At 37.8% G+C, this 14,502-nt stretch overlaps 1 protein-coding gene across 2 annotated transcripts in view; it reads right to left on the bottom strand.

The window, feature by feature from the left end:
• SPAG6 (sperm associated antigen 6) overlaps positions 1 to 14,502 on the bottom strand; it is a 36,814-nt gene that overhangs the window by 2,817 nt on the left and 19,495 nt on the right. For both annotated transcript variants that reach the window (XM_067291782.1, XM_067291783.1), the window contains 6 exons: positions 10,491 to 10,696; positions 9,403 to 9,576; positions 6,792 to 6,944; positions 4,177 to 4,368; positions 2,889 to 3,005; positions 34 to 179 (listed from right to left, as the gene is read on the bottom strand). In XM_067291782.1, the coding sequence (XP_067147883.1) occupies positions 34 to 179; positions 2,889 to 3,005; positions 4,177 to 4,368; positions 6,792 to 6,944; positions 9,403 to 9,576; positions 10,491 to 10,696 (988 nt within the window). The remainder of the gene's footprint in view (positions 1 to 33; positions 180 to 2,888; positions 3,006 to 4,176; positions 4,369 to 6,791; positions 6,945 to 9,402; positions 9,577 to 10,490; positions 10,697 to 14,502) is intronic.

Here is a 14,502-nt window from a genome sequence, read left to right as displayed (position 1 = left end):
GTTGTAAATATGAATTGTTCAGATTTTCCATACCTTACTATTTCCTCTGGATAGCAATTGTTAATAGTGTTGATGTACTCCTGAAGAAGTGACCCAGGCTCTGCTTTTATCTCTTGAACCTTTTTAAGGCCACCAGTGGTTACAAAGAGACGACGTGCTTTGCTGTCATGTGGCAGCACCTACACACAAAGAAGTACATAATAAAAACATGATTTTTTTAAAAGGAATCTTTGTGCTACTAGATTCAAATATTGTTTATTTGTTTTTAATTCAGAGGACAGATAAAGTGGAACACATCGAAGGTGCAACTTCTGTAATGACTACTATATTTTAACATGCAGTTGGACAGGAAAAATGAAATCATAAACCAGCCCTTTATGGTTATAACATAATTTAACATGTACTTTAATACATAACATATATAAAAATATTGAATTGAATATTTATCTTTATGTAAATAATATTTCTTAAATTATTCTTACAAAGAAAATATGATTGTGGAGATTAAATAGATAATAAAAACAGAATACTAACATAGAATAACAACAGCATCTGTTCCACTTAAACCAAGTTATTCAGGTCTTTTATGTCAATTCCCACAGTTTAATTGCAGAGCAGAATTTTATATCATTGTAATGATCTAGTATAGATTATTGCATGAAAACAATACTGAGAATTCTTGCAAGTGAACAATGCAGCCTTGAGGCATTACATGCTACTATTAAATTCCTAGATATTAAAATCACATAGCACACTGTGTAGTCATGGAAGCCTTTTACAAACACACACATACACACACACAAAGCAAAAATGTTAAGTTTCTGCAGCCAAAGGGGATGAGAAGCAGAAATGATCAGACAATACATCCTGCACTCCCGGAGTGATGCCAATATGCAGTTTTGTCCAGAGGACAGAGGGGGGGAGGCAGGGGCTGGGCCACGCGAGGGAGAGTGACAACATGTAGTCCATAGGCCCACAGGGCTGCAGTAACATAAAAAAGATAATGCAAGATACCAGCTGTATCCACAACAAAAACATAGATGGGTTTAAAACCAACTCTGAGAGTTATGTAGTGCGTATGCAAAAACACTTTGTAAGCATTCAGACTGGATGGACAAATTAAGCCATAGATTTGACTGTATCTCTGTGTAAAACAGAGCCTTCAAGGTTGATGCGACTGCCTAAAAGGATGGAGGAAGGATGAGATTTCTGTCATGCATATCGGCCAGCCTTAATTTCTCCAGTCACTCTAGGCTGTACAAAATCAACAAGCAGGTAAAGAAAAACAGGGAAGCACCGAGCCCTCTCCCTGCGGCATGCTCCACACAAGGGTCAGGAAAAACTGGGATCCTTTCACTCTGGGAACTGGAAAACCAGCTGTTTCCATGTACCTCCCACAGCAAGAGCTGCCAAGGAGGGACTAGCAGTGAGACAGGATACGGCCCTTCCCTGGCCTTCCTCCTCCACACTGGGACTCCCAGGCTGGGTAAGAGAGCAGAAAACTCTCTTGGAAGAGGCCCTAAAGACAGACAGCACCTCTGAGACACAAACCCTTCTGCCGGTCCGAACTGAGACAGCAGAGCACTGCAAAGACCCTGAGGGGGGTAATGTTCAAATGACACCATGCAGCACCAAGAACGGATAGCTTCCCCCTCTGAAGGGCAGTTCAGAAAATAAGGCTTTTACTGTGCTATAAATAAGCTGACAGAAGCAGCACTTCTCAGGTCTAAGAATAGGAAATTTCTAAGTTATGGTGCAGGAGACACAAATGCTTTTGCTGCAAATAATTTTAAATGTATACATTAGAAGAGCAAATGCCAGACAGGTATAGTTTGCTTAATGCAATGTAGGAGAAGAAGAAAAATGAAACAAAACAAAACATCAGCTAATACAAAGGGTGCAAAGCCACTTCAACACTGAATGACATTCAAATCTATACCCTGGGTAACCAATTACTATGCACTCAACTCATTAATAGCTCCAGACAGCACACAGAAGCAAAATGCATTGGATTCTGAACAAATCTCTTTCTACGGACTAATAAGACGACCAGACAAACCTAACTGTAGCAATCTAGTCAGGAATATAAACAAGTATTGCTTTCAGATCTGTGATAATCAGAACTGAATAATATCTAGCATTTCATCCGGTCATTTCCAGAAAGAACACCTCACCAAGAGAGTCTCGTACCCCCTGCTAATAGATTATACCGTACAGTATTTCACAAAAGAAAGGTCTATAGTTGAGCAGGATTCCCAACAGCTGGTAAACATAGCAAACACTGGAAATCTCCTGATTAGTCAGCAATTACTTTCATAATTTGAAATATTTTGATTAAATTGTGTCACTTTCTACATGCTGCACTCAAATCAGCAATTTAATTAATAATAAACAGTTTCAATTTTTGAGAGGGATGAGAAAAGATTTGAGATTCTTGCATTTCCTTAATTACTGGAACCGAAAATTAGTAAGGACAGAAATGGGAAAGCCTTTACCTTACATCATTATAGAATAATTTAAGTCACTCCTGTACAGATCATTTGCACTTTGTCTAACACAGATGTGACTTGGATTTATATGATATATTGGCTCAGCAAAAATATTTGCACAAGGGCTAATATTCTACTTAATCCCAGAGGCAAGGAGAAAAAAAACCCACCTTGCTTATAAACAACTGTTTTGCCTCTGTCTAGAATGAATTATGACAGGTTCCAGATAAAAAAGTATCTGGCTTTTTCAGACAAAAGAGCAGGATGCTCCAAGCAGTTTCTGAAAGGGATGCTTGAGGATCCTGAGAAAAGAATGGATACTTCATGTTTGCAATGGTAACTTCCTTGCTAAATGGAAAACAATTAACCTATCACCCATCAAGTAGAGCTCTTTCTTACCTTGCTGAACTGCCCAACAATATGCTTCAGAATATTGGGAGGGGCATCATGCAGCAAAGGTTCAAGTGCTGGAAGATACGTGCATTTCTGCAGGATGTTCTTTAAGGCTTTTTTAGCCTATTGAAATGCAAAATAAAATTTTGCTGGTAAGACATCAATGAAACAACAAGAATTCATGATACATATCACTGAAGTCTGATCTGAAAAGCAAATTGATCAGAATTCTCAAAGAGCTTTTTCTGAATAAAAACTATGATATCCATCAGGTTACTTAATGAAGAATCAATTTTCTACTTAGATTTATTAAACCTCCAAGCCTACAGTGCATCATATACTTATTATGTTATCTACGGTCAAAGTAATGGCAATTTTCCTTTTACTACAATGGAAGCAGGAGCAGGCCCTTTAAGTAAATTGAAGTACTGTAATATAATAAGAAAGCTAAATCAAACCACATTTTAAAAGATTGTATTTTAGAAGTGGCTTATTGGGAGAGCCTGCTGGTCTGGGATAGCAACACAGTGCACTGCCATCCAGGCAGAGAGAGAAAGAGAGAGAGAAGCAGCTGTATATCGGTGCCTAGTTTCTGAACAAGAGACATGATGCTGGCTACTGTAGGATTATCAGTTCAGCCTTGATATTTTGGTGACCACTGAATATGACTGTGCAAAAGTTGTCTTCTTATTTTACAGCTCTGGAATTTATTATACCCCAGTGGAATGTAAAAGGGCACAGTACAATATGGGACACCATATCCTGTCATATTACACTCTTAAGTCAGTTCATTTACTGTCGCACAAAAATAACAAATTCCAACTCTACTAGCTCCTATGCTAGGAAGGCCCTAAATGTGAGCAGTTCTATGTTTCCAAGAGCAGGGCCTTGAGTTTTTGTTACTGTTTTATTACGATAGTAAAAATGTGAATAAATCTACAAGTAGTACAACACTTTGTACAAAAGACTATACCTCCCAAAAAGGCAGATTTTTAAAAATTGGACAATTATGAGAAATTATAGCATTTCTGGGAGAAAGCAGGTCTGACCTAAACTGTGAAGAAGGAATTGAGAGACTATGCAGCTGTGGCTGTATCATATGATTTGGCAACATGCACACGCATTAGGACCAGCCAGGCCTAACAAATGATCCGAAACCTCTCAGGCACCTTCCACCCAGGAAATTTGTCTCAGCAAACATCAGTAAATTGTATACCATTCAGCAGTTTTCAACCACTTATACCTGTTGGTTACAATAAATATCTCATATTGCAGACATGGTGAATATACTTGCTTTCACTTGAAGATCTTCTGAACTGTGTGTGTCCATATACATAGAAAGCAGTGTGGGTAACACATTTGCTACTGCCACAGCACGTGCATGCTCAGGAGTATGTCTTCCAACCTGTCCCAAGGCCCAAGCAGCTGCTGCCTTAATATGATCTTCATTTTCTTCTATCAAGCAGGTGCACAGTGGTGGTATTCCCTGTAGTATTCATCAAAAGCACAGCCTTCACAAATCTAGACCAGGGAAGGACAACTTAAACTGATACAGATCATTAGAAAATGTTTCTCTATTAACACTCTTCTTCTAGAATAACCTATAACAGATCATATGCTAGTGCTGTCATTTTTTTTAAAAACATCATGACCAGCAAGAATTTCTAATAATCTTTACAAATCTAGTCGAAAGACAGGTTGAAAGACTGTTGAAAGACAAATTCAAAAAAAACTGTCACAAGGCAGTTTGAGCTAACACATCAACTTTAAAGGATCAAAAGAATACATGACGCAATTCAGGCTGTACTAAGAGTAAAGGTTTTGGTTTTGTCACACAGAAAATACACAGATTCTAGGGCTTATGAATCTATGAAAGAAGTTTAAGATTGGAAGGGCTCAATCATAAAATCATCTACCTTTTTTTATGCCACTATCCACAGCACTAAATTTCACCTCATAAACCCTTTCTTGAACCCACTAGCTCATGTTGGCTCATTCAATAACTTCCAGAAAGGTTTGATTTGATGACATCAAGGGATGGAAAATACCTCACTTCCATTCAGCTGTAACTGAAGTTCCTCTGGTTCCATGTCACAGTCTTTATCCTTTCTCCACAGGATTATGGAGCCATTCAGTGGCTGGTATTTTATGTCCAGGAAGTACTTAAACAGGAGTCATTCACGATACTTTAGGCACAGTAACTCTAACTAGAAGACCTTTTTCATCTCCTGAATCATTTTTGAGTCTTTTCTGCACCCGCTTCAGTTTTTTCAGGATTCTTTTCAAATGCAAACAAGAGAACTGTACGCAGTACTCCAGCGTGGTATCACTAGTACTACAGATAGATTAACCTCTCTCTTCCAGTAATGCTTCATCTTCCTCTCTTTAATACCTCAAAGGACTGACCTGTCATTTTTGCCACAGCACTGCAGCAGAAGACCACACTGAAGTGTTTGTCTGTTTTGATCCCAAAAAAACATTTTTCTGAATTCATCCTTTCCAGGATACAGTCCTTCAGTATGTTTTTACACCATATCAAGCATGTCTTTAAATCATATCATCTTAGATGTGTAACTGCACCTAGTTATGCCATAGTGCATTCCTTTCAAAAAGTCCCAGTTCACCAAGCCATGCCCTCAGCATTATGTACCACTCCACAAAGCTTGGCTTCATCTGGAACAAAATTTTTAAAAATTGGGTTTTGGATTTGTTTGGAGGGTTTCGAGGATCATTAATGAAAATCTTTAACGTCAGGAGAGTTTGCATGCAGGCCTACAAATCTCTCACTGCATGTCCATTCAGTTCTGGCTGCAACCATTAACACTCTTCAAATTTTGTCAGTTTAGGTGCTTCCTTATCAACTTAATCCTAGATTCATTCCACGTAACATTAAGCACTTCACAGCAGAAGCATATTTGCTCTAGGCATCCCTATCTAGTGTCAGTGGAGAGACACAGACACCTCCAGAGAAGAGGGGCCTCCAGAGTGGGGTGAGTCAGAAGTGTCGCTCTTCAGCTTTTCAAATGCAGAAGAGAACTATTTTTGAGCAATTCTACCCTTTGTGCATAATTAGTAATGTTACATTGTAGCAATTTCTATTTCTTACCTTGCATTCCTATTAGACAACATTTCTGTTCCTCAGTTTTTATTGTTTCATTGTTTCCATCCAGACAGTAAATTTAAAATGACTGACATAGTGTAAGAATGGGCCAACAATGCCCACTGAAATTACTTCCTTCCTCCTGCCATTTTATAGTTAACATTATTCACACCATAATATTATGTCAGGCACTAATTTCACCTATTGCAGATATTACAGATTCTCACCCTTCTATATTATTGCCCAGCAGAATTTATTTAAACCTGAAAATGTATAGCACCAAGCTTATCTCATTTGAAATATCACTTGCACAACTGAAACTATGCTACATTTCAGAAACTAAGATCTTTACAGGTCTGAAGATTTCTGTTGCAAGGATATTCTAGCAGTACTAGCAAAGTCATGCTAGTGCAATGAAAAATGTGCCATTAAATATTCTTCTTTCAAAACGGGTTTAGATGTAGCCACAAATATTCATTTTAAGAGAAAACAGATCATAGAAATTCACTGACTTATTTTCTGTACTTGGGCAATTGCAACACAGATAAATCATTTACTGGAGTACAAATGGATGTTCACAAACTAATCCATCACAACATTTTACAAAAGTTTAAACTTCATAAGGACCCAGTTTGACCAGGTGCCACATATTTTCAGACATGGCAAGTGACGATATTATTAAAAAGTGCATTCATCAACAGCAAGTGTATAATTCTGTCTCCGAATACATGCTCTGCCTATGTGAATTTGTGTCTCTTTCTCAGAATACCACTGAAGAATTACAGGAAGAAGACAAAGAGATAGCTAACCTTGGAGACGATCACTGCCATTGACAGGTTCTCCGAATGAGCTGCTACATAGCCAAGCATCATGATGCCAGGCAGTCTGACAGTCCCTCTGCAGCTGCCAATACAATCAATCACAGCAGCAACTCCACCTGCATTTACTATAAGCTGTGAAAGCTGAAAAGATAAATGAAAGAGATTAGATACTGTGAAGTATCTACTGGCATAAAGCATTACATTAGAGCAGTCTTTAACTGTATCACCCCTGATTTACAAAATAAAGCCGGAATAAGACCGATGCATCACACTCATTGTTGGACACTGAGTGCACCATGAAGTTCACAGCAATGAAACTGTTTCGCTACACTGTTTGTGATTGACTTTATGACAAGGAAACCAGGATTCTGAATTCCTGATGCCAAATAGCACAGGATAATATATTCTCAACTCCATGAGTATACACCAAAGAATCGTGCAATGAAAGCCTATACATGAATGACTTTAAAGACACACCTACTGAGCCACATATTCTTTTATACCAGTGCCCACTTATTTTCTGAGCCAACATCAGATTACCTGTGGAGGGACAGAGGGAACAGCCCATTCCTTTGGGCACCTGCACACTGGATAACCTCTGCTGCTGCCTAACAGCCCTTGTGGATCCCCCCACTGAGGCATGAAGCCAAAAGCAACTGTCATAGCTGCTCAAAACCAGCTGGGATTACACCCTTCTGCCATGTTATAGCACCCTAAAAGAGGTGTCCAGGGAACATACTCGATGGGCAATGGAGCTTGCCCCAGAATGACAAATTATAGCTTTGCTATAAATGATAATCAGGTCTATATCTATCTATCAAATCAGTCTTTGATGCCTACTGTATAGATAAAGCTATGCTACATGTGTTTTTCTAAATTGTATCACTTCTCACATCACTTGAGGGACAGTAGTAGAGTACACATGATATCAACAATGCATAAAAATTAACATGATTTATATTGTTATTATTTCTAGGTATAATCATGTTTTTTACAAAGTTTTCAAAGCAAAAGAAACACATTCTTAAAAGTTAGAATTAAATGCACAAAGCTTAGCCGTTTGGAGTTCCAATCCAGTTGACTTCTATGAACACGAAATCCACTGTAGCCTTGAAGCCACTAAAACAGGATTGTTTTATTCATGAAACAGCTAGATGAAATTTAAAGCTATTACTTAGGAAAAACTGTTCACATGACTGCCAACTGCAGCTGCTGAAGGCCACGTCCCACATCTGCCCGCAGCCATGTGCACTTCAACACATAGAGCTCCTGCGTGGACACAGTCCCTGCTGCTGTGAGTCTCACACCCCTCTGCAAGTCCCCCAGATCCTGACCTTCACATGAATTTTACTGCCTATGCAGCTGGAGAGCAGAGACCCAAAAGCCAGAATGTTCAAAGGCCAGACACAGCCAACTACTGTACAGATATCAGTTGTCAATTTGTCTTTGCTGTAATGTGTGTTGCTCCAGCAGAGCTGTCCCAAGAGGCACGGGGCTCACTCTCATTCTGAAGTCGAACACATGGACTGAGACTTTCAAAGGAGAGTCATCCAGATGCTTTCTGCAGCTCCTTAGGGAGCTGCGAGAGTGGCTGTTCCCCTTGCACAGAGGATCCCGTGCAAATAGTTCTTGTGACTGTCTGGAGCCGTGTGCGTTTGGCCTCTAGCTTCTAACTCTGGTGCCTGCCTTTGGAAATCATCATCTCTTCACTTGTCTGAGAAAGTAAAATTTCCCCCATGTGAGGTGCAGAGAGAAAGTAGAAAATGTGACAAGAGCGTAACCCTTAACAACCAACAGCTTAATAACCAACAGGCTGAAGAAAACAGCAGCACAATCTTCATGTTTAAACACACTTCTCAATTGTTAAGCTAGAAGCATGATTTTGGAAGGGTTGTGTTCAGCATTAGTGTGTTCTATAAAATTAAGCTGTTTCTATTTCATTCCAAAGTTTCATTTAGAGCCTTTTAATTGATTCTACAATCTGACAGATTCACATAGTTGTAATTATTTAAGTTTTTCCTGTTTATTTCCTATTCACTTGGTAAACATCCCCCCTTCCCATATCTCTTATTGTCAAAAAGATGCAAATGTTGGGACCCAGATCACACAGTCAAGCTAATACAAGAAATTACCACCAGTTTTATAATAAAAAAGTGAGTTTTTGACTCTCATTGTCATTGAAAAAATAATGAAAGCATGATCCCTGCAGCCCAAAACATTAAAAAAAGATACACATAATGTATTATTGTTAAAACATGTTGTGATCTGTAAGTCGGTATCAGGACTTCTGTGAGGCTTTACTCATGATTTTTTTAAATGTCTAGGGCAGACAGTACTGTCAGCCTAGAACTCCTTCTCTGCACTGATATCTGATAGAATGAAGTATCCAGGTTTACATGATATGATTCCCAGTTTCCCAACCCAATTCAGTCAATACACATCTCATAACATCAGCAATCATTTCCACATTTTTCCAATAAATAAGCCAAACAGCTATTTGCCCTCCCTTTCAAAAAGCAAATGACAGAATAATCCTGTATTTTGTTTAAAGTATAAAATCTAATGATATGACCTTGTATTTGCATTTTCAAAGTTTTACCTCAGGCGTATGCTTTGCTATCTCTCTAGTTAAAGTTGCACCATTTTTCTTGACATATTCATCTGAGTCCTTCAGGCATGTGAGCACAACTGGGAAAATTTCTGCTTCAACCACCAACTCTGCAAGATCCACTGAATGCTTTGCTATTTGGCTTAGAGCTGACAGCACCTGACGCTAGTAAATAAAAATTGTTATAAAATGAACAACATACAAACAGCCTGCAACACACACTCCTCCTGCACACAAGAATCTATTGCCTCAAGGAAAACAAAGCAGGATAGGGAAAACAATTACAGCTATTTTACAATTCACTGAGTCAATTCATGCACAAATATAATGGCACAGAACATTCACTGGTTCCTGAATAAAAGTTTCTCCTTTGTTTTATCCCATTCAAGCTTGCTATGTAATAAAAAAAAAATTATATAACATTTAAAACTATAATTTAAAAGAATTTAGTGAAATCTACTGAAATTACACTTAGTTGCATAGCATAAATTTGATCCGTCAGACCTTATATTAAAGAATTTTTATTTACTTTTTAGAAGTGGCATTTTTATGTTGTCATCGGTTTCTGTTAGAGTAAGACAGGAAAAAACATATTAAACAAATTTTTTGTCAATTAAACTAGTGATAAAATCTTCAACAAGGGCTATCAGCCAGTGCATTCTAAAACATAATAACACATTTAATATTAACGATTTTATAGTATAATCTTAAGTGTGTAAAACCCATTTTTGTAACCGGATTGTGCAAATTACATCTATTTGAAATATGTTAGATAATGTTAAAGGACAAGTTTTTATGCATCAGACCACAGTCCTCATATGGTACTATATAATTCTAAAAAATTCACTGTAAATTCTATACATTTTAAAGATTAGGTTAGTTGCTTCTCACGGAGCAGCAGTTTTTATCCAATAGCCAACTGTGAATATGTTCAGAACTCTCTGTCACTAACTGTGTAGTTACATTTTGATAATGACTGAAACAAGAGCTTTCTAAATAAATACGCAGATCAGTGTCTTTGATTCAGTATCAAGTAATGACTGGCATAACTGAGATAAAAAAATAATTTTGAAATGTACCTTCAGTTTAGCATCAGGGTTCAGGATCATCTGAGCTAAGTGAGCGATAGCTCCTGCATCCACTACTGTCTGTGCTAACTCTGGAGAATGCTTTGAAATATCACTGAGAGTTGAAGCAGCAATCCTTTTCAAAGCAATTTCTGGCTCCTGGATACAGAGCACTAAAAGAGGAACAGCTCCTGCATCCACCACAGCTTGTGACAGTTCTGTAGGTCCAAGGAAAGTAATTAAGTGAGTATGGGTGACTGACCCTTGTGCAAGCCATTTTTCACCCTGACAGATACAGCAAAGGAAAAAGGGGAGGGTGTAGTTCACTGTCTCGACATCTGCATTTCAAATCAGCCCTCCTGGTTTCATAAACCGTGTGGACCAATCCACAACTGAAAAGAATGCAGGTCAATAGACGGACCCCCATTTACATGCACACATTTGAGGTAGATTAGGCTGAAATGGTTTGTTATTCTGTTTTCTTTTTCTTTTTTTAAAGTAAGCAGATGTCAGCTGTTTAAACCCTGGCTATTCTACACTGATCAATAGGAAAGCATTTTATGCATGGCTAACAACAACAGAGTAAGCCAAAGTACCAAAATTTTACCAACCACCTAATTAGAGAGCATTTTACCCTCTTTAAATGATAAGCAGATATTAGCATAGATCAAATGCCAAAAACAGAAATTCAAAAAAACATACATAAAAGATTTCTCTTACATAAAAGACTGGAAAACATGGAGCTTGTTGACCAAAACTAGGCTTTGCCAGCATACATGGGAAAAGACAGAATTTATACTTTAATGACATGAAAATGTTATCATGCACACTTAGACAAATGAGAAATATCATCAGTGGGATATTGTATGTCCGAGATTAGTACAATATCCTTAACTATCTGCACCTTAACTAAAAGAAGCAAAAAAAACCTGAACATATGATTAGCTGACATGGACAAAAATTACACTATTAGAAATTCATTAGCTCTCTTCATTATATGCAGCATTAATCACAGTCTGAAAAAAAGAAATTACTGGATATCACAAGAAAAATTCATACTATAGCCAATCTGTGCTATTTTAAAATAGTGTTAAAAAGTGGTAAAAATCATGTAAGATTCAATAATCTATTAGGTTCTTCATACAGTTTTGCTACACCTTATTATGCATATCCATTATTATCTTCAACATTTATCTTGACTTACAGTACCATGGCAACATATGGCTATTGTATTTTAAGACTCTAACTTAGCTTTTGATTTATAGTTCATCAATAAAGAGATTTTCATACTAAGAAAAATAGAGAATACTTCATTAAATATACATAGACTAATACAGTTTTTCATGAAATCTGTAAGTCATGTCATTATTAGGCTGTTAATATCCAAATAAAGTTCCTGACCAGATTTTTTTTCAATTAGTGAATTATAGCCACACACTCCAATACATGTAATAAGTCAAATATTTACACTGTATGTTATTTTACATGATATATTTTAAGCAAAGTATAAATATTACTTTACAAACCTTTAATAAATAACAAAGTAATTTTTAATAAACTAACAGAAAATTAGCCCTTCAAGGTTCACTTCTCAAAGAACTACTTGGCTGAAAATGTAGAGTGTGCACCTTCCAAACTCACACAAATCATAGGATTTCAACAAAAACCTTTACCTGCAATTTTACAAATTTGAAAGAAAATTTACCTGAAAACATATCTGCAGATGTATCTGACAAATAGCTAAACAGTATCAGTGGTATAAGCTACATTCAATTTTCCATGGAAAAAAAACATACTTGATCTCTTCAAAAATGTATTTTGATGCTGTACACTGACCAAGAGAAGTACTGACCAAAGGACAGCTAGAGGATATGAAAGATTGTAACAACGGATAGCCCACCTGAGTACCCAGTTATGGACCATGCCTCACGGGCAACTTCAAAGCAACCATTGCAACCGCCTATAGTCTGCCAAGGAGATGCTAATATCAGGAAAATGATGTCAAGAGGTACAAGATTGTACTAGAAGAATGGGTCTCTCCGATTCCTTATCATCTGAAATCATGAAGGGCAAGTAGCAAGAGAAAGAGCAACACCTTAAGGTCACAGCTAAGCCCAGGCATGTAAAAATATCCATACAAAATTCTTTTAAAGGGCAAACTAAATCTGATTCTATTTAAATCACTTCTTAGAAGTCTGATATCATAGAAATGCTGATGGTTACTGTTGGTCATGTTTAATCAAATGTCTGTTCTTCCAGTGATGTTTATAAGACACATGGCTAATAACTTACCACATGTAGGCTTGGATCATGTGGCAAAAGACAGACAAGCAGTAAATGGACTGACAGAAAAACAGGAAAGCTGAGGCAGGGACAAAAGAAAATATATATTTTCCCATCACCACCACTACCACCACCACCCCCTGCCACAACCTCATCCCAAAACTGTGTTTCTAAGAATTAATGATTCTATGATAATTGCAATTTTTTTTTTCTCAAAAGGAGACTCAATTGACCTTCCCACTTGGCAGGATGTCTTTAATTCTAACTATACACCAAAGGACTCAAACTTTGCTATTCAGTTACAGAACACAGATATATGTGGAAAAAAAATGCAGGTTGAGAAAGAGTTAAAGGAGAAAATACATTTTTCCAATTAAAAAAAAAAAGTCAAAGAAATCAAGTGAGATGGAAGAAGTCACAAAAAAGACTTTTTTGAACACTACGCCAAGTCTATGCCTTCATCTGTGGACAAAGACCAGTAGTTGAAAAACAGGAGAAAGACAGCAAAGAAAAACTAGTTTATGAAACTTGCATAAGTCCACAAAAGGTTATGAAAACTCATGGCTTTGGACTGCAATTTGAGGTACAGATCAAGAGACCTTCTAAGTACATGGTGATAAAGTAGAACTTCTCCCTACACGAGAGCAAGTAGCAAGTGTTATTCTACATATGCACGGAGACAAGAGAGCTTGGACTCAAAAACCACCACAAATTAGTTGCTTCTGTCCAGAAAAAAAAATAAGGAGAATTCTAGGAGAGGGAGATATTGCAGATATAACAGACAGACTGACATGGAGGTATGAGAAAGACTGATAAAAAGAGCTTAAGGAGTCACCAGTTTGGCTAGGAGTTCTACCAGAGGGGTCTTCTCAATTCAGGTGTGCTCATCAGGGACAAAAAAATTAATTCAAAGGATGTTGAGGCCTAGTCATGAGCTTCCTTGATCAGGAAGAGCAGAAAGTCAACAAAAAGTAAGCAATCTGACTAAATTCCCTCTGAAGTCAATGGGAAGTCTTACAAGATTGATCTGAAGTGGCCTAAAGTGTTACTAAAAAACTTCCCTTCATGCTAGCAATAATAGAATGGATAAAAAATGTTTGGGAAGAAAAGACAAAGGTGAGGAAGTAAATGTGCAAAGAGACCCCAGGGAAGGGAACTCAGCTGAGAACCAACATCACGTTCACACAGAGTGTCAGGTAGCAGACAAACCTCCGCTTGGAAGCGAACACATTTTCCGTCTAGACCAAGGTCCTCGGGACCCTGCTGTGGTGACAGGTGTATCCACCAGAGATAACAGCTTTTGACCAAAACAACCACCAACACTGTATTTTTCTGAGGACTGTATGATCATATGAAGACTACAATCACCACTACCACCTCAAAATCACAGTTTTATGCAGGCCAGTACAAGCACAGCACTAAAGATTACATCGAAACCAGTGGGGGGGGGGGGGGAAAACTTTCCTCAGTAGAGGAACGAAGGTCATTAAACTTGCTCCCATAATTAGATTCTTGAATAGGACAAAATAACTAGACTCAAATTGACTATCTGAGCAACCTGGTCTGACCTCATGGCTGACTCTGCTTTGAGCAGGAGGTTGGACTAGAGGCCTCCTGAAGTCCTTTCCTGAATTATCCCGTAGTCCTGAGGGCACCACAGTATGACAGAAAATCAGTATAACTCCTCTCTCAGAAACATGCTTGAGTGTAAGCAAATAGAGTGTTGTTTAGTTTTCCTACC

Source organism: Apteryx mantelli, chromosome 2, assembly GCF_036417845.1.
Source record: "Apteryx mantelli isolate bAptMan1 chromosome 2, bAptMan1.hap1, whole genome shotgun sequence".
NCBI lineage: Eukaryota > Metazoa > Chordata > Aves > Apterygiformes > Apterygidae > Apteryx > Apteryx mantelli.
The sequence above is the reverse complement of the archived record's forward strand: the minus strand, read 5'-3'. Positions and strand labels throughout refer to the sequence as shown.